Consider the following 26,964-nt stretch of genomic DNA (forward strand, 5'->3'; position numbering starts at 1 on the left):
CTTCGGGTGCGCAGAATTTACAAGGCTCACAAACTAGCCGCCGGGGGTCCGGGACCAGGCCTAGAGGACGCAGCCCCCCTCCCGGCACAGACGAGCTCCTCCGCCCCTCAGGGCCCCTTTGAGGACCCCTGGGATGGAGGGGGGTGGTCAGATCGCCGGGCCCGACCCCGCGGCGTGGCGGCGGAGCGCGGGGCAGGGGACGCGGTCCCCGCGCGCTGAAGCGCGGCTCGCCAGCGCCACCCCCAGCGGAGCACAGAGGCTGCAGCTCGGCCCCGGCGCCTTCCTGTGGCTCCCCGGCTCGCGCGTGGACACAGCGGTCGGTGCGCAGGAAGCGGCCAAGCCTCGCCTACGGAGGAGAGGCCTAGGGGTGTTCGTCTGGCGCCTGCAGATGCCAAGGGTCAGACTGAGCGCGTTTCCAGGCGGAGTCCGAGGGGAACTGAACCTTGGCCTCGAGGGGGCGCTATTCGGCCTGTTCGAGGGCCAGAAGGCTGCCGAGAAGCCCCAGCGTCGAGGCCCTGGCAAAGACCCGGGCTCGGAGAGCCTGGATCTAGCTAGAGTCCTGGGGAGGCTGGGGTGGAGAACCAGATTTCGGAGGACAAAGACGGGCGGGCCAGTGGGACCCACCGACGCTGCCCGGGCTCGGCCCCAACGAGTGCGGGGCCTGTAGCGAGAGCAAACTTTTCCGCAGCGGAGGGGCGGGGGAGCCGGGCTGGAAGCTTCTCCCCGGAGTCACTGCTCTCCTCCACCTGCCCGTGTTCAACCTCCGCCCAGCCTGCGCCCACCCCTGTTCCCTCCCCTCCCCCTTGCGCCTCTGTTCACTTAGACTCCTCATCTCTCTCCTCTCCCCTCCTCCTTCTCCCTCTTGCCTTTCTCCCCCACTTTTCTCCTCTTTTTTCTCTTATCTCCTTTTGTATTCTCTCCCCCCCTCGCGGCCCGGCTCGCTTCTCTCCTCCTTCCGGCCGCAGGGGAGGAGGTAAACGAGCTGCGCCCGGGGCCTGCGCGGCACAGAGGGAGGCGTTTCTCCTACTTCTCCCGGGTAATTTGGAGAGACTGTATGTGCGCGCGCGCGCGTGAGCTTAAAGCGAAAAGGGGTAGGATCCAGCGCCCAGCAGAGAGGGTCGGGGTCTTTGACGTTCCTCACCAGCTGCACAAACCTCCCGGAACAAGTGTGAGTGTGGGTGAGAGTGCGCGCGCGCGCACGGGCTGGCTTCGCTTGGCACGCTTGGTGGCCCGGGGCCCCAGGGCCCGGGGGCCCGCCTGGCGGCCCGGGATTACCGTGACGTCACATTGAGCCTCTGGCCACCTTGGACTGGGACACCTCGGGAGCCGCACAGCCCCGCGCCGCGCCTCACCTTCCCTCGCCACCGCGCGTCTTGGGCAACCCATATCCTCTCCCTTTCCTTGCCCATCCATGGGCCCTTCTGTCTTCCGGACCACGCGGGCCGGAGGGGCGCCTTCTGGAGCGCAGGGCTCGGCAGCCGGACTGCCCTCGGCTCTGCCTCCAGTCGTGCCAAGCGGGCGGAGGAGCCGGCGCTGGGCACCCGCAGCCGCGTAAGGAACCGAGGCGGCGCGCAGCTGGAGGCGCAGAATTGCGGGGCTGAGGCGGGAACTCGCAAGAGAAGAAGGAAGCGGTCCAGGGACAGCCACCATGTCCTTCCCGCACTTTGGACACCCGTACAGCGGCGCTTCCCAGGTAAGAAGTGCCTCCATGGGGGATGGGGGCAGACTGGGGGAGGGGGTGCCCAGTGCACGCGCCCACCGCTGAGCGCCCTCCTTTCGCAAGAGACTCCGGGGGAAGCCAGACTGAGCAGATACGATGTACCACAGACCCCTCCGACACCCCCAATCTCTGGCAGAGAACGTTCCACTCCCCCACTGCAAGCTGGAAAATCGTGTGACCCGAAACTTGGGCACCGACCACGCGCTCTCTCGGCGAGGTGGGTGGGATCTCGAGATCTTCCACACAGGCCGCCTCATCGTACATATATTCGCGGTGACCCCGAGATCCCACCTCATCTTTTTTCAGTTGTTTGCTTGTAGACTTCTGTTCTTATCCTCTCTCCCTTCTCTGAGTGGGTCCAGGCTCTCTGCTTCCAGTTCCTTCGATTTTTTAGATTAGGGTGGGTGTCATGCAGTGACAAGGGTTTCCTGGGAAAATTCTGGGGACACCCACCGCTGTTCTTCTGCTTCTGCCCAGATTCTGGGGTCTGGTTCCAACTTGACCTCTGACCCGCCTTGTGATCTTGGACAAGTCTCCCTGGTCCTCATTCCCTATCTATAAAATGGGAGCAGGAGTAAGACGTGATGCTGGTCTCTAAGGCTAACTTCTAGCTCTGCCTTTGTAGGATCCCTATGATGGGGGCGGGAGGAGGGGTCCGCGAGGGAACCAGCGGAGCTGGGCTCCTGTAATTCGCGTTTCGGAACATTTCCGACGCCTGCACCCCTGGGACTCTGGAGCCTCAGCCACGTTTTAGGAGTATCTATAAGGGCAGTTTGGATAAATTGTGTCTTCAGATAATTCCCATCCGAGCAGAACGCTCCGCACACGGGGGCACGTAGTTAATGTGGAATGGCGGAGTCATCGGGCAGTGCACCTCTCTCGCCCCCATAGTTTCTGGTGTCTGCAAGTTCCAGTGCCACTTGCTGCGAATCCGCCCCGCTCTCCGTCCCAGATGTGGCCTCAGGCTCCACCCCGGCGGCCGCCCTCTGCTGCGCATCCTACGATGGTCGGCTGCTGGGCAGTGCGAGGCCGGAGCTCGGCGCGGCCTTGGGCATCTATGGAGCCCCATACGCCGCCGCCGCCGCCGCCCCGAGCTACCCAGGCTACCTGCCCTACAGCCCAGAGCCGCCCGCGCTGTACGGGGCGCTGGTGAGTACACCGCTCAAGCCTGGGTCTGGGGACCAGGACCCATCCGGCCTGGGGGCATGAACTGCAGCAAAAGGGGAAACTCAGTGTGACATTTCCAGGGAAAATCTAGGAAGGAGGCAAAAGTCCGAGGGAAGGAAATGGGTAGGATTGTATATAGCAGTGCGGGAGGGGAGGGGAGGGCGGGGGTGGGGGGACCACATCTTTACAGCATTTTACACTTTGCAGAACACCATTCTGATTAAAAACCATCTGTGCTTCTATTCATTCTGTGAGGTAGGCAGGTCTCAGTTTACGGATGAGGACGTTGAGATGCAGAAGGCTTCAAACACCTTGCCCAAAGTCCCAAAGATACAAAGGGCCAAGGAATAGTTCTGGAAGGAGAGTAAGGCAGGGAAGTTCCCCAGCTGGCAGGGAGGGGGTTGGGGAGGAGTCACGAGTGGTAACAGTACTAGTAAGAGCTAATATTTACCTACTGCCTTGTCTGCACCAGGAATTCTGCCAAGTGCTCTTGTTCAATACCTTACAGGTACTATTGTTATTTCCAGTTACCACGGGGAAACTGAGGCATAGAGCGGGTAAACAACTGCACCCAAGATCACATAGCCAATGCGAGTGGTGGTACTGGGATTTGAACCAGGTTTTTACTCCAGGGTTCACACTCTTAGCACTCTACCACCCAGCCTCTTCCCCAAACGTTGTCCTGAATTCTCTCTTCCCACACCGCCCCCGCCAGAATCCGCAGTATGAATTTAAAGAGGCTGCAGGGAATTTCACACCTGGCCTGGCACAACCAGGAGCCTATTATCCCTATGAGCCGACTCTGGGGCAGTACCAGTATGACCGGTAAGGCACGGGGTGCATGGGTAGCTGGCCTTGCAAACCCTTCCCCCCTCCTCTGCCACAGGGCCCACCTGGGAAGAGCCTGGGAAGGAGGGGGCGTGCATGAGGAGGGAGGAAAGCTGAACCTCATTTCCAGGCCTCAGACTGTCTCCTGCCTGCAGCCCCAGGTTCTCAGACTCAGAACTGTGAGCCAGGTTCTCCCCCCCAGGTACGGAGCAGTGGAGTTGAGTGGCACGGGCCGCCGGAAGAACGCCACCAGGGAGACCACGAGCACGCTGAAGGCCTGGCTCAACGAGCACCGCAAGAACCCCTACCCCACCAAGGGCGAGAAGATCATGCTGGCCATTATCACCAAGATGACCCTCACCCAGGTGTCCACCTGGTTCGCCAACGCACGCCGGCGCCTCAAGAAGGAGAACAAGATGACGTGGGCGCCCAAGAGCAAAGGCGGGGAAGAGAGGAAGGCAGAGAGTGGAGCAGAGGAGTCCCTGGGCTGCCTGAACAGTGACACCAAAGGTACCCAAAATGCTCACCACCCCGCCTTAGGGTTTTTCCAGCCATCTATCAGGCCCACTGCACTTTTGCAGCCGCCTTGTGGAATAACTTTTAGGGCAGCACTCCTTTACTTACCCTTGCACTTGTGCCCCCCCCCAAGACTTCTGGGCCTTTGCCTGGGCAGTTCCCTCTGCTTGGAATTCCCTATGAGACTGGCTTCTTCTGACTTGTGAAGTGTGGGCTGGAAACAGCCTCTCCTGGCCACCCACGGCTTCTGGCCTCCCAGGCTAATTTAGCTCCCCAGTCGTTTCTATCACATCAGCCTATTGTATTTTGTTTGCCATACTTATCACTGGAGAGCTGTCTACCCCTTGGGGAACAGCAGCTCCACTAAAAACTGTCTTATTCGCTGCTGTATTCCCTAAATTCCTAACACCTAAATGCCTAATGAAGTCTGGCACATAGATGGCACTCAGTAAATATTTGCTGTATTAAGTAATACACACCAGCTACCTGTGGGTGTTGAAATTGGGCGCGGGGTTGGGGGGGGAGTCCTCTTGGGTGTCTGCTTGTTTTATGGTGGAGAAACTGAGATCCACGTCTCAGGCAGTGAAAAGTGGTGGTCTCCTTCCACCTGAAAGGAGGAGTCTTCCAAGGAGTGGGAGCAGGGCTAGGGCCTCCATTCTTTCCCAGGGGGCAAGCCCGAGCCCTGGGGCAACTGTAAGAGCCGGTTTGGCCAGCCTGGTGAATAATGCCAAGAATGCCCAAAGTGCAGAGCGATCTTGCTAAAAGCTTCGCGGGGATGGGCACTCCCGCGGATTTCCCTTGGGGCCTGGGGCTTTTCTCACTCGCTCCTGATTTCCTGCAGATGGTACTTCAAGCCAGGAGGCTCGAGGGCTCCGGCTGAGTGACCTGGAAGACCTGGAGGAAGAGGAGGAGGAGGAGGCCGAAGAAGAGGAGGCAGTGGCCACAGCTACGGACAGGCTGGTTGAGTTCCAGAAAGACTCGCAGTCGCTGCCCGCGCCCTGCGCCGCCGCTCGGGAGGCCCGGCTGGAGCGCAGGGAGTGCGGCCCGGAGGCGCGCCCCTTTGCATTCCCGGAGCCCCCGGGATCCGGAGAAGCTGACTTCCTGCGGGCCGAGCCCGGGGGCCCCAGGTTGACCATGCACTACGCCTGCAGCGAGAAACCACGCATCTGGTCTCTGGCGCACACTGCGGCCGCCGGCGCGGTCGAAGGTGCAACGCCAACCCCTCCCAAGCCGCGAAGTCCCGAGTGCCGTCTGATACTGGGACAGCCTGCAGGCGCGGGCGGCCGACCCGCCGTCCCCAGAGACTCCGTTTGCGAAGAGTCTTCCCGCGTAGCCAAAGCCTTTGGAAACCGCCCGTTTGCCCCGCAGGGGCTGCTGATGAACTGTGCGCCGTGCCCGCGGCGGAGGGAGCCCGCAGTGCACTGCCAGTACCCATCTGGAGCAGAAGGTAGTGGGTCCCCAGCGGCGCTGGGTGTGTCAGCCCCAAAGACACCTGCCCGCCGTGCTGCCCAGCCAGCGCACGGCCTCTCTGCCTCTCGGGCATGCCTGTATTCAGATCCGGAGCGGGACTGTCCCACAGCACTCCTTGAAACAGCAGCTTAGAAATAAAAGTACTGGTCCCCCCCTCCTTTTAAAACCAAATAATAGTCAGAGGCTCAGGGTGAGACAGTAACTTACCTAGGATCGCTTAGAAAGTCATGGAAAAGATGGACAACCTGGCTCTCTGCCCTGGTGGCCTGTGTTCTGCCGAATGGGCCAGGTGGGCACCATCGTGACCTTCTGGCTCAGACACCCGTGTCCCCTGCCTGCCCTTCAGAGGAGGTCAGCTGGCCCCTGCCGTGCTTCTACCAAGAGTTTTGCTGGGGCTGGGCAGGAACCAGGGCTTTCCAAGAAGTCTGAGGGGAACCGCCAGATGCATGCAATTGGGTTAAGGCCAGTGCTTAAGTCCAGCTGGTAGCCGGCCCAAGCCCCACTAAAACCCCTGGGGAGTGTAGCCCAGGCCTGGTGCTGTCCCGGAGAGCACGCACCCCCCAGAGCTCACCTCCAGTAGGGGGTCACTGCCAATCAGAGTCTCCTGCCCCTGGCTGTGCCTGGCGAAAGGGAATTGCACCCCACAAAGGGACATCCCCCAAGCAGCAGGCAGCCTCCAGCAATTACTGTCAGATTCTGCTCTTTGTAGTAATTTCTCTCAGGATTATCCACTGGCTGAGAAAATTGGGTTACGCTGCTATTTGAATTTACACATAACAGGGTCCCAAAGTTCCTTCTGGCAAGCAAATTGCCTCTAGACCTTGGATTCCCTTCGGATGAGACACCAGCGACCTCCGATTTCCTAGAAATCGCCACCAAGCGGCCCTTCGGGTTTTAATCAACCTTTCCTCTCTCAGCAGGTTAGCGCAATGACTGCGATTTGCGGAAGGATCTTGGAAAGAAGCCCTACTTTTCGAACTCACTTCCATGCTCAGAGGCTGGGAGACCTGGCCAGGGACTGGGGGGCTCTCACTTCGCCTAAGAGGCAGACAAACACACAGACGCCCTTCTTCCGGCTCTTCTTGCACGCAGAGCTGGGAGTGGCGGGCAGACGTGCACCGCGTCAGACCGGCTGGAGGAGGGGGCGGCTGGGCACCTTGGGGAAGGCCAAGTGGGAAGGCCGGACAAGTATGCCTTGTGCACCCACCCAGTATACCAAGTCTCCCTCCCTCCTCTTGATACAGGGTCTGAAGCAACTCCTTTTGCTCAACCCCACCCCGCCCCCTTTCACTGTGCAACTTCAATCAAGGACCTGGCCCCTAAGGACCACCTGCGTCTTCTCCTCCTCCCCATTCCTTGTGTCCTCAAAAATAATCAAACCAAACCCCACCTGTGTGGCGTGTCTGTGCCAGGGGCGCTGGGAGAGGCCGGGGTGGAGGGGAGGATGCAATGCGGCCTGGGATTCTGGGGAACGGGGCGACGGGAGCTGCAAAACCTCGGACCAGAGCAGGGAGAGGAACTGGCGAGGTTTTGGCCCGGGCCACGGCTCCTAGCGCGCAGCCCACCTGAAGCTGCCGGGTACCTAACTCGACCAGCGGCTTGACACCCCCCGGAGTCCTGTGCGTTGGAGGAGGGGGGCGCAAACGGGGGAGGTCAGAGATGGGGGAGCAGTCGGGATATTTGGAAGCTGTACTTGTTTCCGGGCTCCTGCTTGGGTTTTAGTTTATTGGGAGGACGGGCTATGGGGATAATCCTGGCCTTCCCTTGGCACCCAGCTGCGATCGCCAAGCTCCTCCCGTCGGACAAAACGGCAAAGAGTGGCAGCTTGCTGGGTCCCTGGGAGGCAAGAGGGGGCATTCTTTCCATTTAATCAAGTGTCAGCAATCACTTCCGGTACAGGCCAACCAATGGGAGCTGACAGGCTGGGAAGGGGACTCCACCCCCTCCCCCGGGCGAGCAGCGTCTGGAGCCCGGCTGGGGGAGGGGGGAGGCAAGATGACAGCTCCCGGCCTGAGTTCGCATCGCATCTCGCATCTCGGCTTGAGCCAGCGAGGGACCTGGCCGCTGCTCCTGGGGAAAGAGGGAGGTGAACCTGGGGCGGGGTTCTAGTGGGGAAGGACAGCCGGGGTGTGCGCCCAACGACCAGATCCTGGGGGAGCTGCGTCTCCACCGCTGGACTCCAGCCTGGGCCCACGCAGGCCGGGTGACGGCTTCCAAACCAGGGCCTGGCACTGACGTCTGGGGCAGGAAGGGCCCGAGTCCTCATCTCCTCAGGGGAGATTGTAAGACCCCCTTGGAGGCTGCGGAGAAAGAGCGGTTGGAAAGACTGTGGGGAACAGACGGCCCATGGTGTCTTCTTTTTTTATAGAGTGACGGGAGGGAGTTGGAGGGGGCTTTAGAGATCACGAATTACAAATTACAAACCTCTTCCTCAGATAAGCAAAATGAGGCCCAATGGAAGGGCAGGGGACTGGCTCAGGGTCACACAGGATCTGTGGTGGAGAGCGACCCCAGCTCTCCACTCAGGGTCCAATGCCCCTTTCCAGTTCACGCTCCTTCCCCTCGCTTCCCCTGGGTGATCCCTTCCCTGCTTTTGCTTTGCTTCTGGGCAACAGCTGCTCCTACCCGCAGCTCCCGGGGGACCTCCAGTCGCCCTCACTGACCCACGGCTTAGGGTCCGGGAAATTAAACTGCGAAAAGATAAACATTATTTCCAGTCGGCTTTGTGGGATTAATGCTTGTAATAAAAAGCATTAGCTGGAGGTTTCTTTCAAGGCGCTCTCGACCCCACCCCCTCTTGGGGGGCCAGGTAGACCCCTCCAGAGGCGGTGGAGTCCGCAGAAGCGACTTCAGAAGGCCTCCGGGAGTGAGGGAGTGGGGCTCCAGCTAGCCATTATGTGGAAGGGAGACGAACCCTTAACACCACACTGAGTCCGCACCTGGAGACAGACGCTGAAGGCTAGAGAGCAGAGATGGCACAAAGCCCCAGGTCGTGCGGCTGATCCTGGGGGAGAAGAGAGCTCTGACCTACACGGCCTCCAGCCACCGGCCTCTTATAGAACGGTGAGTCCTGGGAAAGGAGGCCCACTTGGATCTGTCTGCCTTTCCACCCAGGACCTCAGGAGGTTGTCTCCCCAGCCCCTGTCTATGAGGCCTAGCTGCTCCCCATGTCTCCCAACCCCAAGCAGGAGCGTGCAGCCCAGGGTGGTCCCAGGATCTAGGCCTAGATCTTGGCGGGAGACAGTGGGTATAGAAAGGGCAGAAAAGAGTGGCTGGAATCCCGGAAGAGAGCTTGAGCTTCTCGGTGCCGTGGCTGCTTTGCTGTGGCCGTGGACAAGCCCCTTCTCTTCTCAGTTTCCCCAGCTGTAAGTTACGGGGATGGGCTAGTTCTCCATCCTGATGCGGAGTCTGCTCCAGAGCTGGTGGTGAGCTCCAGCAATAAGGGTGAAGGCCTGAGAAAGGTACGTCTGAGCCTGCGATTATCCCAGCCTTGGGCCCCCAGTGGCAATCTGTTCCCACCATCTCTGCCCCCACTGACAGCCTCCTGCAAATCTCCCAGTATAATCTCCCGCAATCATATTTTGAATACTGTTTTGATTAAACACCAGAGCAGGGGAGGGGGGGAGGACACAGCTCCCCCCCTCCCCTGCTGAGCCTGCTGGTGCCCACAGACAGCTGGCATGTGAGCTCTGCAAAGGAGGGGGGGCAGGAAACAAAGAAAGATGACGTTCTCGGGTTTGAAACTTCCTTGATGGTTACAGTGCCCCTTCCCCGGGCTGGAGAGCATCCCAGTAGGAGGCTGGGTTGAGAGGAGAGGCTGAACCAAGGGAGGCCTCTTCCTTTATTAGTCCCTCTCCACTGGGAGTCACGTACATGGCCCCAGACTCACTCGATAATCTCTACGATTACTTTTGGTTCTAAGATCCTATGACCTTGCTAATGATAATAAGAGCATCTGGACCCCTTACCCTGTGTCAGACTCAGTGCCGTGTCCTTTAAACGCTCTCACTCATTTATATGTCACAACAGTGCTGGAGAGCGTTATATTATACTTCCTCGTATGCCCATCTAACGAATGAGGAAAGAAGCTCAGACAGGTGCAGTAACTCCACGTCAGCTACTCAGCTAACGATGCAAAGTCAAACTCCGCATACGACTTATTCTTAATTGCTAAGCTCTACTGCGAATCCATTCTATTTTTTATTATTTTTTTTAAAAGTAGGTTCCACGCCCAGTGTGGGGCTCGAACTTACGACCCTGAGATCAAGAGTCCTATGCTTTCTCAACTGAGCCAGCCAGGTGCCCCTGCATTCTATGATTTCCAGATTCTTTATTCCATTATGAATAAGAGCCTATGTTTCTGGGATTCTAAATGTCTGTAAGTCTGTGATCTCCTGCCACGGGAACTCCAGGTTGACCTCCTTCCTTCTCAGGAATGTCCGATGGTGCCTCCTGGATACACCCCCATATACTGGCTGAGAGCATCCCTCACCTTTCCCCCTGCCCACGTTTCCCTGGAACACACCAGCTCAGTGTTTGGCAAAATGTAGCCCATGGATCTCTAGCAGGAGAATCAGCCCACAACTGAAGAATCACACCTGGAGATCTGCCTTTGTAACAAGCACCCTGTGTGGCCTGATGGGTCTCTAACCTGAGTAGCAGTGGCTGAACCTCCAGTGGCCGAGCCCTAAGCTCGGCATGAGGGCTCAGGGTACCTGCTGCTGGCCCAAAAGTAAATCACATCCCAATAACAAGTGCAAACATTTCCTCCCAGATTTAATCTGGATTCACATTCAGTCTCCTCATCTGGTTGGGCTCCCCCTGCAGCCCCCCCTCCCCCAGGCCGGCACCGTCCCAAAGCTCAAGGCTTATAGTGATGGAAGGGGGAAGAGGCCATTTAGGAGAATAAGTCACCTTTCCCAGCTGTCTGAACACACACCGGGATTTCAGAGGGGAAACATCTTAGGAATCACTTGTACTCAGCGTGTAAGAGAACTCTGTCCCCAAACATGAACATGTCGTCAAGAATCCCTATATATTTGGGAAAAGCCAACACCAAGGAGGAAAGACTGTATCGTAAGCAAGTAAAAGAACCAACAGAGGGGGTAGGCCTCTTGTTGTTTTCTGACATAGCCCCTTGCAGACTTGGCACTAGAAGGTTCTTCCTTTTTTGAACCAATTTGTTTCCCCGTGTAACTTCCGAAATATGTGTCCTAAACCAACAAGTCTTGCTCTTCTTCATGACTCATTCTTTCTCCTACCTTCTATGCCTCCTCTTTTCTTCTCCCAGTCATATGGCAGAGAACCCCTCTATCAGTGTGATTTTCTTCTCTGAACGTTAAGTTGGAGATGGGAGAGATACAGTGACCTGAGTCCTTGGACAAGTGACCAAATGTCTCTGAGACTCAGCTTTCTCCTGGTATGTCAGGATCATCATAAACCATGTAACTCCTTCACAGTTCGTCTAGTTCCCTCACTTAGTTGCTGTGGGAGCAAAGATTTGGAACAGTGTTACTTTTTGGTTGGTGGCAAACCAATTCCCTGATTTCTGCCAGGAGCTGGAGAGGTGTGAAAGGCAAGCTAGCGCCATGTTGGAAACATTTCAGTGTTTCCTCCTGTGTTTCTCCTTTACTCCCTCACCACCACTCTCTTTACTTCTGACACTTCTGGTCACCAATTGTGTGTGAGGTTTCTCCACACCAAGCAATATTCTGTGACACCAGCTGGGTGTCCCACAGTTTAACTCAATTCTGACACTGTCCATTTACCTCAAGATAGCATCAGGGGCTGCAGGTTAAGGGCTCCGTCCTACAAGACTGCCCTCATTTCAGATTCCAGTCACAAGTAGTGGGTCCCCGGGGCGCCTGGGTGGCACAGCGGTTAAGCGTCTGCCTTCAGCTCAGGGCGTGATCCCGGCGTTCTGGGATCGAGCCCCGCATCAGGCTCCTCTGCTATGAGCCTGCTTCTTCCTCTCCCACTCCCCCTGCTTGTGTTCCCTCTCTCGCTGGCTGTCTCTATCTCTGTCAGGTAAATAAATAAAATCTTAAAAAAAAAAAAAAAACAGGTAGTGGGTCCCCTAGTTACCCACAACATCTGACGACTGAGCTACTGATCAGAGGTTCCCACAAACCCATCCTCAGTTTCCGTTAATAGAACTCATAGAAACACTGATGTTTACCAGTTTATTAAAGGATATGACAAAGAAGACAGATGAACAGCCAGATGAAGAGGTAATGGGGAGAGATCTAGGAGAGTCCAGAGCACAGGAGCTGCTGTCCCCTTGAAGGTAGGGTGTGTCACCCTGCCTGTACCCAGATGTGTTCACCTGCCTGGAAGCTCGCCAAACCCCATCCTTTGGGGATGTTTATGGAAGCTTCATCACAAAGGCATGATAGATAATTACCACCATTTTTAGCCCCTCTCCAGTCTCTGGAGATTGGAAGGTGTGGCTGAAAATTCCAAGCTTCTAATTACAACCAGTCCCCATCTAGGAGCCCACCAAGAATCGCCTCATTAGAGTAAAAAACACTCCTATCACCCAGGAAATTCCCAAGGGATTTAGGAACTCTGTGTCAGGAACTGAGGTCAAAGACTAAATATTAGAACAAAAGATATCCCTCGTGTTCTTATCACTTAGGAAATTACATGGGTTTTAAGAGATCTGTTCCAGGAAACAGGGGCAGAGATCTACATATATGTATGTATGTATGTAAATATATGTAGATACAGAGAGTTAGATAGCCTATTATCCCATGTATATATTATCTGTTATCTTTGTGTAATCAGAAGATTGAAAGAGAGTTGAAAAGCAGATAATTTGGGTCCCTCTGAGATACAGGGTTATTTCATGCTGTGACCAGCATTGATGGTACACTGAGGGTTCACATTCTACTCGTTGGTGAATTAATCTGGGTTCAGGTAAAGGGTGACTATTACTTAGGAGATCGTCAGAGACCGATGCCTTCCCTTGTTGCCTGGGACAGTCTCCAAATTCTGACTTAGCTTTATTTAAAGTCGTAGAGAACTTGCCCTAGGACAATGTGGCCAACAATGATGGTGATGATGAGTCCGGAGCCATAGTTCTCAACCTTTGTGGTTCATAAAATAAGCCAGAGAGGTTTTCTGTTTTGTTTCCCTTTTTCATACCAATGCCTGGGCTGTGCCCCCAGGCCAATAAAATCCAACACAACAGCAGTGAGTGATTTTTCTAGTGGATCTGCCTCTTGGGCAGGGTTCTGTGAGAATGGTTCATTTCTGGTTCATGCGGTATTAGAAGAGGCAGCTTGGCTGGAGCTCAAGTAGCCACTTCCAAGGAGGCCCTGGGGCTCCACGCCCTGCGGAGCTTTCTACTGTCTCTAAGGGCTGCTTGAGGTGCCTCACATCATGGCGGCCAGGCTCCAGGAGCAAGTATCCCAAGAGGTCTGGGTGGAAGTCACGAGGTTTCTTATGACCTATCCCAGAGGTCACTGTCACCATATTCTGTTGGTCAAGCAAGTCACTAAAGCTTGTCCAGAGTCAAGAGGAGGGGAAATTAACTCTACCACTCAACAGGAAGTGCAGCAAAGAATTGACAGCCATCTTTACTGGAATTGGGATCCTCGGCGAAGATACAGTTTCAAATGCACTTCCAGACTTCACTCTCGCACCCGACGTGAGGATTTGGGGCTCTGTCTTAGCATGGGCTGCCATAACAAAGTACCATAGACCAGATTCCTTAAATAACAGACATATATTTTTCACCATTCTGGATGCTGGCAAGTCCAAGATCAAAGCCTGGCTGATTCAGTTCTGGTGAGAGCTCTCTTCCTGGCAGGCAGCTCTAGCTCTGCTTTCTCACCGTGTCCTCGTACAGTGGAGATGGACAGTGTGTGGTGTACCTGTCTCTTCTGATAAGCGCACTAGCCCTATTGGATTGGGGCCCTATCTGTATGATCTCACTTAACCCTAACACCTCCTCCAGGCTCTGCCTCCAAATACAGTCCCACTGGGGCCAAGGATGTCATTATATAAATTCCCGAGGGAACGAACATTTAGCTCGTAACAGACTCTAAGGCAGAAACCAAGATGGACAAGCCAGTTAGGGAGCAGGTGACTGGGAGGAGGCTGCTGCCTCTCTGGTGGACCGTCTGGGCTGTCCCCTGGCCAAGAGGTTCTGGCTGAGACAGGCATCCTGCTGTCCATCCACATCCCCCATCAGCATTTGGCCTGGCAATCAGCATTGGTACATTGATGGCGAAGAAGAGGGCAATGCCATATATGTTCGAAGCTTTGTTACATGCCTGGTACTCCATATAATTGTATAACAAGTCTTCATAAGTGAAGACTAAGTCTTCAGTAAACCAAGTCCCTTGTTCAAGGCCGGACACCTTGCAAGTGGCAGAATTGTGTTCAAATCTAGGTCCGTGTGACCTCAAAGCCCATGCTATCTCCCAAGCAAAGGCAGAAGGAGGCTGAGAGCATCTCATCTAAGATCATACTGTATTAGCAAGGTGGTAAGAGCACAGCCTCTGAAACCAGACTGCCTGGGTTTGAATCCCAGCTCTGCCATTTACTAGCTGTGTTGATGTCGGCAGGTGGCATCACCTGCCTGGTTCTCAGTTCACTCGGTTCTAAAATGGGAGTGAGAATAGTGGCTGCTTCACCCAATGGTGATGAGGATTAAGTAGTTGCCAGGTAAGCATTAGAGTTGTGCCTGGTCCCCGGGAAGCATTATCTCAAATGCCAGCCGCAACCTCTCACACCACCATCCCCCAGCACCGCCCCCACCCCCTCCCCACTCTGCCTGGAGTCACCGCTCTGTCCCCACTCCCAGCAGCCCCGCCTGCCTCCCTTGTCCTGCCATGTAAGTGTCACAGCTCACGCGTGTCCCTCTTACCCAGAGCAAAGACATGGGGTCATTCACTCGGCTGTCCATTTAGGGAGAAACCTCACCAAGTGGATTTTATGAATTGCTCACACTTCCCCTTATCAAGATTAATGGTGCCATTGCCCACGGTCAGTCCTTCTGTGGTCACAGCTAATGACTTCAACCCTCAACACGTTTCCTCTGCATTTGCTTCAGAAAATCATTCTGAACAGCAAGACTGCTTTAATAGGCACTCGGTACTAATGATGCCTTTTAAGTGCATAAAGAGAATCTCTAAGTACCAAAAGGGAGGCCCATTGACTGGTGACAACAGCTATTGACATTGACATTCGAGGCAAGGTCACAAAGCTGCGGACCGCAGGGACGGTTACTGGGCCTAACGGCGGGGAATTTTTTTTTTTTTTTTTCCGTACATTGGAAAATTCCTCATTCTGCCCTATGGCTCCTTAAACACACTCCCTACCAGCGCCATTTACCAGAACCTGTTTTGTACGTTTCAGAGCTTACGTGCCTCTGCTAGTTTTCATCCTACCTGCAAGATTCAGGCCAGATCCGAACTTGTCCTGTTTTTAATGGGTAGCTTTCTTTAAATAGACTCACTTTTCTATTTTTAAATAAATGTGTTTGAAAGGAAACATGGTATTACTAACTACTCTCTATTTCTACCCTTCCCTCACTGCGAGGTCACCATCGCTCGGGAACGCGATTAAGAACGTGGACGTCAGCCCAGCAAGCTGGGTTCCTATTCCGGTCCCACCGCTCCGTAGCCCGGTGATAGTGCACGAGTTCTGGGAACTCCCTGCGCTTCGGCTTCTTCACCAATAAAATTGGATAAAACTAGAACTTAGCTCATCGGGTGATGGTGAGGACAAAGTCAGTTGATGAATGTTAAGTGTTTAGCTCAGGGGCTGGCACGCGTGCTCCATAAATGTTGGCTGTGACTCTATTCACTTCTTCCCCTACAGGCAATCTTCCCGGGAAGTGTCAAACAGCCTCAGCTTGCCAGTCGTGTCTCTGCTGGGATCATGACAGACTACAGTCCCGAGTGTCCACTGTGAGGTCCCAATTCTCTCAGCAAAGAGCCACTCTCCCAAGATGGAACCTGGGCATAAGATGTTACTCTCTAACCAAAGCTTTGTTTCACTACCACACTTTTCTTCTCCTTGGGAGCTGACCTCCTTCCTTACCTAGGAGTGTATCCCTTTATATTACCAGCTGTTGTCTGCATACAAGCTCCCATCTCCCAGGGAACCAGATCTAGTGCATGGTGTCCGCCATCTTGTCTAGGCCTCAGTCATTCCTCTCATTATTTCACAGCAGGACTCCGATCTTCCAGTTCTGAAATGCATTGGTTCTTGGTCTCACTTTCTGTGAAATTCATTGTTAGTGGTGGTAGTTGGTGTGAGGCTGGGGCACAGCTGCCCTCAGAAAGGGGGTTCCTGAGGACGGGTTGCAGCCAGGAGAGGCATTGCAGAAGGGTCATCTATACACCCTTAGAGAACAAGAAGAGAGGGGAAGGAGTGTGTGGGAGGGAAGGAAAGGGGAGCCTGGATTGGAGAGAGACAGTGGAATGAGGACACCAAGATGAACGGGCATCGAAGACATCAGCTCAGAGTGTGACGAGCAAGTTGTAGGGTGAGCTAGCTTGAGACATTCAGAGAATTAAGTCTCTTGGCGCTGGACCTCAGTGGACTTTCCCTAGTGGGCAGCATGCTGCATATTGAGCAGAGAGAAGGGAGTCTGGCATTATTACATTTGTTACAAATGGAATTCTCAAACACACATCCAAGCTGAAGCCTAGATACTTCAGATCAGGGGTGGAGGCAGCGGCACTTTGACTGTGGACAGGGGAGGCAGCCCGGGATGGGCGGGGAGGCTCGGCGTGTATGGTTCCTCACACACTCCCCACGGCTCCCTCTCTGCTACTGTTCGGCCCCATCCCATAACTGTGACATTTGACATATGACACCCGTGAGTTTCACTTGACCCCTTTGTCGGGTGCCATTAAATGGCCTGAAGTTAAAATGTTAATTATCATTAATCATTTTTTATGAAATGGCTTTGCCAAGCCATAAATTCAGCAGAGAGAGGCCTCTCGTGGAGCTGGCAGTTTATGGAATACTGACCGTCAGAGAAGGCTGCTGAATATGTGGAGGTTTCTAGAAGCCTCCGTTGTAAGAGAAAATTGAATGCCCACAGGTGGGATGTGATGATAGTGGCCAGGCATAAGAAAGAAAGAAAGATATAGCAGCACGAAATCCACCGGGAAGGAGACATTGAACGTGACCAGGGCAGGGAAGAGCTCAGGGACTGATTAGAGGCAGATGCCCAAAAAACCCAATGTGGGAAAATGAATGGATAAGGGCGGAGAGAGGCAGGCCAGAAAAGGAAGAGAGGAAAGGAGCAAGGGAAGGGGCCGTTTTGCAGAAAGTCAGAGAAAAGAGCCCTAGATTCTGCCCTGGATTCAAGATCCTGGGCCCCTCAGTATTTATGCATGGGCTTATTTATTTTGGGCTAGATACGCTGGAGTGAGATTTATCTGTCTCATTCTTACTCCAGAAAAGCCTGCCCTTGGTTAAGGATACGGTGCTGCGTACTTGACCATTTGTTGGGAGGGTAGATCTCATGTGAGGTGTTCTTACCACAAAACAAAACAAAAATGAAACAAACCAAAAAAGGGACACGGGAAAACTTAGGGAGGTGATGGATACGTCTTTTACCTTGACTATGAACATGGCTTCGCTCCCATAGACATATGTCCAAACTCGTCAAGTTGTATCCGTTTCGTATGTGCAGTTTTTGTATACCAATTATGCCTCACTAAAGCTGTTAAAAATAAGGTTTTTGTAAGTACAAACATGTATGAAAAATAGGATACAATGGTTATCTCTGAAAGAGGAGATTACGGTGTTTCAACCTTTCTTGTGCTTGCATTCATGTGTTCTGCAAGACTGTGCTTTATAATGAAAAATGCTAATAAATCCGTGCGTGTGTGTGTGTGTGTACATACACAAATGTGAGGGATGAGAGATGGGAAAAAAGAACTGTTGAGCTCACTGAGGCTCTCCTGTTGAGGAGGATGAGAGGAAAGGACCTATTGCTTGGGTCCATGACCTTGGGTTCAGGAAGTCTCCAAGAGAAGAAGCCCATAAGGGCCCACCGCACTGACTGTCAGGCTCCTTAACTGAGGGTCCTGCTGGGTGACCAGATGCCAAGGTGGCCTCAAGACGTTCTAGAATAATCCCTGAGCGAGGACAGTCAAAACTAAGAACTTTTTCCCTGGACCGATGGGAGGATTTCAGGGGCTCGCCAAACCCCCTAAAACTGTTTCTAGAAGTACGTGTACACATGATGTGTTCTGGGGAGATAGCATCTTTACTGGTCATCAGATTCCTAAAGAGGGTCCAGTGACCTCCTAAGGGGTCCTCTTCTCTAGACTAGAAGGTGCATATTACTATTAGTAAAAATTTTTCAAAGGTGCACCCCAAATAGGCGTGGTTTGTTGTTGTTGTTCTTAAACTATATGCACCCACCATGGTAGAAATATATACAACATGAATATAGAAAAAGTATTTATTTTAAAAAGAAAGTATGTGGACACTCTAACATTTTCATCCCGTATCCCAAAGGATCATCTCCAACTCCCCTGAAAAGCACTGGGCACCCTTTGGAGAAAGCCAGCTCTAGAATCAACAAGGAACTCCCCAGCCAAACTAAGTCCCCTCTGGGCTGCCAAGTTCCACCAGCGGGCACTAAGAACTCCGGGGTCAAATCTGACATCTGTGAAAACACTCCGCAGCATTGTGAAGACATACATGCACGCCCCCTTGGCATCGTTCTTTCTAGCACCTGCCGCTTCCTGGCGGAAGTCCTCACATCTCCAAAGTTACACCACAGTCTTGGCTTTCAGTTCCAACAGGAGTGGTTTTACTTGTAGGGTTTGGCCTAATCAAATAGTTGGGATCACAGTGTGAATGACCACCCAGAGCACATTTCCCTCAGCCCCACCCTGGAATGACTGTGGCTCTCACCTTCTCGGCATATGTCAGGTCCCTGTTAATTTCAGACCATCCGAGGGGCACCAACGACTCAGCCCCTTCATCACTATTAAATCATCCATCGTTACTAAATGGTTACGTGCAGAAAAGTGACTGCATGGTATTGGTTTGGACCCGCCTCTGTTTAGGGACCTCTCTGGACTGAATGCTGTGTGGTTTCATTTTTCCTAGGATTCTGCTGCCCACACCCCTTAGGGAGCAAGAGAGAAGTAAAACCCAGCTGGCTTGCATTTATTTGTCTCTCTATTTGTTTTGTGAGTGTCCAATGCAAATTTAAATTACCTCGTATAGGCATGTCCTTTATAACTGACAAATCTCTTTCAAATTCATGGTCTCCATTGGTTCCCTCTCCAATTACAGGACGTAGGTAGATGTGGCAGATACTGGGGTGCACATCCAGATCCCCGTCATGACTGAGGCACTCCTTCTTCTGGCCACTAGCAGCGTTGGCTGATGTCAAGGTCAGACGTCAAGGTCAAACGCAACCCTCCATCCAAACACTGGTCTATTAGGGACAGTTACAAAGGCTTGGCCACCTTGCCCCAGTTGGGAACAACTCTAGAAGTCCATTCCAGCTCCCCACGGAATCAGGTCTTCGTTTCAACCATATCACAATCCAACTTCTCCCTCTGCCCGATCCTGCTTCCTTCCCTTCTCACCTGTCAAGAACACTCCCCAATCAACCCCAGAGTCTCAGAGACTGCTTCCTGGGGAACCCACTCTAAACAGTTCACTCTTTCTACAGGCCAGGAAACTGAGGCCCAAGGAAGGGAAGTGCTTTACTCGAGTCTTCACCGATGGTGGAATCGGGAGTCAGGACTTTCAGGCTTCTTGACTCATGCCCTTCTAGAAGAATGGAGAGTGAATGTTTCTGGCTGGTGCATGGCGAGACTCCACCTGCAGCCTTGGGATTCCAGAAAAGCATCCACCATTGTTCACATAGCACCCTGAGCCCTTCTCAGATAGGGCTCTCTCTCACTCCATCTTTCTTTGAAAAAAAATAATTGCACGAGTGATATACGAAGGCACTCTTCTTTTTTAAAAAGTAGAAACACTTCAATTAACACTAAAATCCCAATGTTGGTTTGGGTAAGGCTAGTTCCCAGCACAGATAAACACTAAAATCTCAGTGGCTTAACAGAGGAGAAGTCTGTTTCTTGCTTTCGTGAAATCCGATCCAGGGTTCCTCATCTGAGGGCAGCTGTCTCCCAGGCAGAGAGGTCCAGGAACTTAGCTTCTTCCATCTGAGGCTCCGCCATCTTGAAATGTAGCTTCCGGGTTGCAGAGGAAGGAAAAGGCCTGTTGGAAGGTGGTAATGCATACTTGGCCCGCTTTGCAATGGCTGTATTTTCATCACATAACCACCCTTAACTGCAAAGGAAGCTGGGAAATACCATGTAGCTGGGTTATCAGAAAGAAGAGGAAATGAGTTTGACCATGTGCCAGCCAGTCTTTGCCACAATCCCCTTTGACCATACGCCCTCCCCCCAGAGAATATCGGTCTCTTCTACCCCAGAGGTAGGCACTTCTGTCAGTTTGGCGTGGTGCCTTCTAAGCCTTTTCTTTGCATGACATAAATATGTGTAAGCCCATGCAGACATGTGGAGATAGCGTTGGCATTTGTGTGTTTCTCTCATAAATGGTATCAACCTTCTGGGAGAGCTATGCCCATTCATGAGTAGAAATGTAGCCCATTCTTCTTAATTGATCACCAGTGATCCAAAGTGTGAATTCCTCAAGGTGCCTTTAGCCCATTCTCCAACTGATGAACATTTGTATCCTTGTGTCCAACCCCCTCCCAACCAAATTAAAGCTTTATAAACACCGATGAATTAAACATATTACGCGCGTCTCCCTGGGAACACAGGCAAGTGTGTCTATTTGGGTGGGATCTAGAAAGTAGGATAGCTGGGTCATGGGGATGTGTTTTAACATTTTAACATATGAAATTGTCCCCTAAAGTGACCTACTCAGCTATGTCCCCTCTGGACGTATCCCAGCTATATCCCAGACTCCGAAAAGAGTATTGACAGATGTTTAAGAGTTGGCCAGGCTATTGCCACCACCAGGCTCAGATGCCCCCAATATTTTAAAAATATCTTTCTAAAACCCCACCACACCCTTACATTTCACATCTAACATTTGTGCCTGCATTCGGATTGTGTCATGCTGAGAGCATTTCCTCAGCCGGCTTTCTCCTTAAGAGCTGCAGAGGCCAACTAATTCGAAGCACAGTCTTAAAATATTTGGCCTTTTTTGGTAGGGCTTGGGGCTGGGGGCCCCGTACCATTACAAACAGGAATCACGGGCAAAAATTAGCAACTACAAAAGGTGGGGTAACCCAGAAAATATCCGGAGAAGCCACCCTGATTGAATATGGGAGCGCATGGAAGCGATCCAATTTCAGGGAGTAGAAGTGCAACCACTGAAAGCAGGTGAAAGGATCAGTTTCCTCAACAAGGGACATGGGGAGGGCCTCTATATAAGACCATACAGATGCTTGGAGAAAGGTAATTCCTGGAAAAAGCTGCTCGGGAGGTGATCAGCGACAATTCATTGGGGGTAAGCAACAGAAGCCTGCAATGGTTCACTTGAGCAAAATAGGGAATTGATTGGAAGGTTCTGGAAGGAGTCAGAGGATGAGTTGCAGAACTGGGCTTGGAAAAGCCACCCAGCAGAGCAGCTCGGGAAGTCTGAGCAATAGGAGTTGCCCATCAGCCCCTTCGATTAGGCTGCTAAAGGAATGAATGAGTTTCTGGGGTGCAGTAACACTGCTGTTGGTTGAAGTCCCAGAGAGACAACACCCCTCTTGGACTCGCTTGAGCCACGTGTTCCTCTGCACCATGGTTGTCCTGGCTGAGGGAAGGCAGGGTGCCTTGATTATGATGTCCCACTCCCTCTCCAGTGGGACAAAGGTAACCTCTCAAAGGGAAATTGGGGTGCTGCCCCAGCCATCAGGAAGCAGAGGGCCCCTTGAAGGGGTGGCTGCAGAGAGTTTAACAGAGCACTGTTTACAGAGGTGCTGAGTAAGGGAGCTGACGAGGGGTGGTGTTGCACCCAGAGACCAACAACCATGGGGAGCCCTTACCACCCTAGCTGGAAGTCGCCAACCAGGGAGTTATTAGCAGAACAAGAGAGATCTGTGGGAGAAGGGCTGCCAGCAGGAGCTGGGGTGGGAGGTCGAGGAGCAAAGAAGCCACTGCTAAGGAGTGAGTCAACAGAAGATGTACAGAGAGCCTACCCCCCCCCAGGGCCCCTGGGCTCCTGCTAATAATAATGCTAATGTTCTTCGGTGGAAAGCCTTCTAGAGATCAAGGGAGCTTGGTGATGCAGAGTGTAGGCAAAGAACTGTGACTCCAGGGACGCAGAGCAGGGCAAAGAACGGGAGCGTGAGTGTGGAGGGGTCCACTGGGCAGTACCCAACACAGGTGTTATTTTCAGAAGAAGCCCGGACAGGTGCCAGCCAGCCCGAATACTGCACAGACCCACAGCTGGAGGTCCTGACGAGGCCAGAAGACCACCACCAAGCAAGGGACAGGAGTCAGGAGAACAGGGCCCACAGCTTCCCAGCCTGGAGGTCAAGAAAAACACCACCAGAAAAGAAATCACAGGCCGTATGAGACGAGAATTTCAAGTGCCTGGAAATAGATGACTTTGCTGCTTCTTTTTAAAAGCCCGGCTTCATTAAGGTGATTGTAGCCAATACATCGAGGTGCCTTTTTTTCCCCCAATGGAGAAAATGACACCAGGGAGTAAAGACGTTTGAGGCAGTCCCAAGAGTCTCCAGCGGGGTCTCTGTGACAGAGAATTAGCTGTTGATCTTTGTCAATATGCCGAATATGGAAGACGAGAACGCAAAGGTGCAGACCATTTTATCGAGGCCACCCGATCTCTAAAGAATAAGAGCTAATTAGAATCCTAGCACAGTCACAGCCATAAAAGCCAGGCTCTTAGCTGAGATTGAGGGAAAGTACCACTTTAGCAATTACACTTCCTTTCCTTGTCAAAGGAAGGGATCTCTGCCCAAAGACTCAGTCCTTGGCAAGTACGGGCAAAATTACGGAAACGGAATCCAGACTGATGGGTCGGGTGAAAAAACACATTGCGTTTTCCAGCCCACGTTACCCTCGTGTCTGGTGAATGCTCTGCGGTTTGCAACATGTTTTCATGGATGTTTTTTCATTGACCCTCCCAACGGGTCCACCTGAACGAAGATTCGTATCTCCCTTCCACAGCTGCAAGAACTAAAATTAAGGAGGTTCACGTAGCCGGTATCATAGGCTGGGTTGCCCCCGGAAGCTAACTCTAAAGCAAGAGTTGAATACAAGAGATTCGTTTGGAAGATGATTCCAGAAAACATCCTTGCGGGAATGGGGAAGTGTGACAGAGAAGTCAAGGAAGCCAACTCAGGGTGTGTTGACAGATGAGGGACCTCTGCGGGCAACCGGGTCATTTTCCCACCAGGAACCACTGGGAAAGGATGGGAGGTATGCCTTAGAGTTGTCCCACTCAAGGGGGAGGGAGCCGGGGTATAAGTGTCCCATCTCCCATTTGTCCTTCATGTCCAATTTGCACCCAGGGGTACAAGTCCCCCGCAAACAAGGTCTTGCCAACTTGCAGCCAAGAGAAAGCCCTCAGCCACTCACAGTAGAACACGGCAACAGCGTGCCCACAGAAGGGTGAAGGCCAAGGGGATAGGGGCTGGGCATTCTGCTGGTAGTCACTGCGGGCTGCCAGGTGACAGCATGTCCAGCCCCTTCTGTCCTCGCCGGCCTCTCAGCAAGAAGGCTTTCTTAGCTTCCTCTGCCGTGGCAGCTGGCTTTGTGGTAGCCAGTGAGATGTCACAGAACACCACCCCCCCAAGGGCTTCTGGAAAAGGTTTGTTTCCTGATAAAAGGAAAGCGATACATAAGGGGACCCTTCACCTCCTGGCCTCCTTACCTTTCTTGCCTTTGGACAGGTCACTGGAGGTCATGCGGCATGGGGCCATGGCACCAACTATCACCACAATTGCCACCCTGACGTCCTTACTATTCTAAACTGATCCTGAAACGGAGCCCTCCAGACTGAGGGTAATGTCAGCAATGACTCGTGCTGCGGTTTAAGCCACGATCGGTTGGGTTTTCTGTAACTTGCAGCTAAATGCATTCTTAACCAGCCCCAAAGGGGATTTTGTCTCTGAATACAGTCCGCACCATTGTGCATGTGACTTTTCCTCAGCCTGCTAAGTGACGTAAAATAGACACGCAGTCTTTGCCTTCCATTTTTTAACAGTCAAAATAAGGGTGGTGGTTTAGGCAGACAGAAGCACATCAAAATATTTTTCATTGTATAACTAAAATAATTAAAATAGAAAGCAAGTGGTTGTTTTAATAAATTAATTTCTTGAGGTTTTTTTTCTCTCAAAGTTCTTTTCAGGATATGATAGAATTCCTCTCCCCCAACTCACTCCTTCTCCAAATCAAGTCCAAGGTGAATAGAAAACAGACAGAAGCACAAACAAAGCCTCACGGATGAACAGCAAAGAGTTGGTTACTTAAGGAACATAGGGGCAAGCCTTGAAACGAAAGGGGACTGGCAGACGGAGCAGGGAGACTTGGGTTTGGCTAGAAGCTCAGCCCCCTACAGACATCGGGCCCTTGGATAAGTCATTGTTGAGTTCTCTCCCCATGAAATCAAAGGCTTATAAGGAGCACCTCTAAGGCATTGGGATTCCAGTGTATTTCCCTGATTTACCTTTATTTTCAGGCTCGATTTTTATAGATCTATTTTCCTCAAAACTGAGCCCTTCCGCAATTAGAAGTTGCAACCAAAGGCATCACGTGCCACTTCTAAAGCTTTATTCCAAATATTTGTTGGGGAAAAGGTTCTAGAGTTAAAAAAAAAAAAAATGAATCCACCACGCCAGAAATGCCATCCATATATCTTAATGTCTTTGGGTGCTACAAAAGCAAGCAGCATGTTAATATGACATTTACAAATCACCCCCAACCACTCTCTAATTAACTTATTGTGTGCCTTCTCTAAACTAACATACACGGTATTAGAGGAGAAACACTTATTTGTTCTGTTGCTAAGGAACCAATATAATTTGCATAGTGAAAAAAAGATCATTAGTATATTTAAGCTGAAATTCTATCTATTTATAACAGCCAGATTTAAAACATGAGATCAAAGTCTCAGCATTATTTTTTTTTTCCTCCATTCTTAAGCAAGCAGCCCAAAGCAGCAGCATGGTTGTACCCTAATACATAATATTAGCAAGAAGTTCTGGAGCCTTGGCTGCTAATAACCGCTCCATAGTTGCTCATAGGGACGAGCCTGAGGAAGGTCAGAATTGTACCGTACAGGTGGGCAGGTGGCTTCATTTTGACATGACGTGTTGCACGACTCAACACATACTGGATTCCAAATGAGATCAGGTTGGCTGATTTCTTCTCTGGCTCTCGATTTAAATGGCTGTATTTTCTCCCTCACTTTTCTTTTTTTTTTTTTTTTAATTTTATTTATTTGAGAGAGAGACAGCCAGCGAGAGAAGGAACACAGGCAGAGGGAGTGGGAGAGGGAGAAGCAGGCTCCCAGCAGAGGAGCCTGATGTGGGGCTCGATCCCAGAATGCCAGGATCACGCCCTGAGCCGGAGGCAGACGCTTAACGACTGAGCCACCCAGGCGCCCCCCTCACTTTTCTTAACTAATTCCTTCATTTATAGTTCTCGGGAGATGATGGAAAGAGCTCTGGACTTAGAGTCAGGAAACTTCGGGTTTGAATCTTAGGACGCTGCCCCTGTGTTTGCTGGGTGACCGTGGGCACGTGTCATCACTTCTCTGAGTTTGACAGGGTTTTCTCCCCATAGAGGGGGCCTGGCATTACTAGCATCACTATGAGGAATAAAAGAGAAAATGGGTCAGGATGAGCTGTCCAAAGAAGGAGATGATTGTTTCCAGCGTTACTGTCATACATTGACAAAACCGCCATATGTAAAAGCTACGATGTGACCATTTGATACACACACAATGTATGAAATGCATTCTCCCCACTGACTTAATTAACACATCCGTCAAGTGGGTGTTATTAACTTCAGATTTCATAGGCATTTTTTAGAGCAACTTGACACGAGGTTATCAAAATTCATATGGAAAAACGGTCTTACAGCCAGGAAAATTCTGAAAATAAAAATAGCAGAGGGAAGAAGCGTGACTAGGTATCAAAACATAGTTAAAAGCTGCAATAATTCAAACAGTGTGGTCCTGGTGCAGAGTCACATGGGCAGGTGAAAGAGAATTAAAAGAAGTCGTGCCACAGGCACTGGGCTGGCTCAGTTGGTGAAGCATGCAACTCTTGATCTCAGGGCCATGAGTTCAAGCCCCATGCTGGATATGGAGCCTACTTTTTTAAAAAAAGTAAAAAAGTCACCAAAAGACGTCAGGCCATATATATGGGGATCTTATACGTAATAAAAGTGCCATTTCAAACTGATGGAGAAACTATGGCTTGTTCAATAAACAGCACTGAGAAACTGGCTAAGTATTTGGAAAAAAAGAAATTAATCATGAATGCACTTTTTACAACTATTACAGCTGTCTCAAATATTTGGCTATAAAATGTGAAACCATGAAAGAACTGAAAGTGGGGGGCCTGGGTAGCTCAGTTGGTCAAGCGTCCAACTCTTGGTTTTGGCTCAGGTCACGATCTTGGGGTCCTGGGATGGAGCCCCACAACGGCTGCAAGCTCAGCGGGGAGTCTGAGATTCTCTCGCTCCCGTTGCCCCTGCCTCTGCTCGTGCATGCTCTCTCTCCCTCTCTCAAATAAGTAGATAAATCTTTTTAAAAAAAGAAAAAGAACTGAAAGGGAGCCTAAATAATTTTGTTTTACCAAAAGGGCAATAGAAGTCTATCCTATCTGTGGCACGCCACCCAGAAATGATTAAACATAAGATGGGTACATTCAACTACGTAAAAATATCTTGTGTGGCAAAACAAGAAGACAAACTGTGAAAATATGAAGAAAGGAGTCAAAAACAGAAATACTTCGTGTTTTTGAAAAGAAATGCTAATGGAGACTAAAGCTATGAATAGCTGGTTGAACTCACTGGCCATTTAGAAAATGTAAACAATAAAGGACCACGTTTCCCTCGCTGCGTTGGCAAAAACGAAAGGTTGGCTCATCGCTAGGCCTCCTCACATTCAGTTTGTTGTGACCTGATATTTGGAGTAACCGGTTACAGCTATCACACTCTGAGCTAGTCGTTTCCATTCCAGGAATTTTTTTCTCATGCATAAACTCAGACAACTGTGCAAGTATGTTTATATGAATATATTGCAACATTTAGCAGCAAAAA

General features: G+C 51.6%; 1 protein-coding gene across 3 annotated transcripts; it reads left to right on the plus strand.

Moving 5' to 3' along the window:
• The first annotated feature begins 490 nt into the window (after positions 1 to 490).
• IRX6 (iroquois homeobox 6) lies at positions 491 to 7,080 on the plus strand. 3 transcript variants are annotated; one of them, XM_045806724.2, is made up of 6 exons: positions 491 to 1,693; positions 2,612 to 2,869; positions 3,603 to 3,712; positions 3,918 to 4,225; positions 5,073 to 5,678; positions 6,619 to 7,080. In XM_045806724.2, the coding sequence occupies exons 1-6, from the start codon at positions 1,649 to 1,651 to the stop codon at positions 6,624 to 6,626; spliced, it is 1,335 nt and encodes a 444-aa protein (XP_045662680.2). In that variant the 5' UTR covers positions 491 to 1,648; the 3' UTR covers positions 6,627 to 7,080. The 3 variants fall into 3 exon arrangements, with proteins under 3 accessions (XP_045662680.2, XP_087726557.1, XP_087726558.1); XM_087870431.1 differs by lacking the exons at positions 491 to 1,693; positions 2,612 to 2,869 and having other exon boundaries at positions 3,069 to 3,712; XM_087870432.1 differs by lacking the exons at positions 491 to 1,693; positions 2,612 to 2,869 and having other exon boundaries at positions 3,069 to 3,712; positions 6,622 to 7,080.
• The last annotated feature ends 19,884 nt before the right edge of the window (positions 7,081 to 26,964 follow it).

This window comes from Ursus americanus, chromosome 21, assembly GCF_024610735.1.
Source record: "Ursus americanus isolate L20-20 chromosome 21, mUrsAme1.1.p, whole genome shotgun sequence".
Classification (NCBI taxonomy): Eukaryota; Metazoa; Chordata; class Mammalia; order Carnivora; family Ursidae; genus Ursus; species Ursus americanus.

Coding starts and splice junctions, on each gene's coding strand:
- IRX6 (XM_087870431.1), top strand. CDS start 3,165: ATGAGGACGTTGAGATGCAGAAGGCTTCAAACACCTTGCCCAAAGTCC. Junction 3,713..3,917: donor GGGCAGTACCAGTATGACCG/GTAAGGCACGGG, acceptor TCTCCCCCCCAG/GTACGGAGCAGTGGAGTTGA. Junction 4,226..5,072: donor CCTGAACAGTGACACCAAAG/GTACCCAAAATG, acceptor GATTTCCTGCAG/ATGGTACTTCAAGCCAGGAG.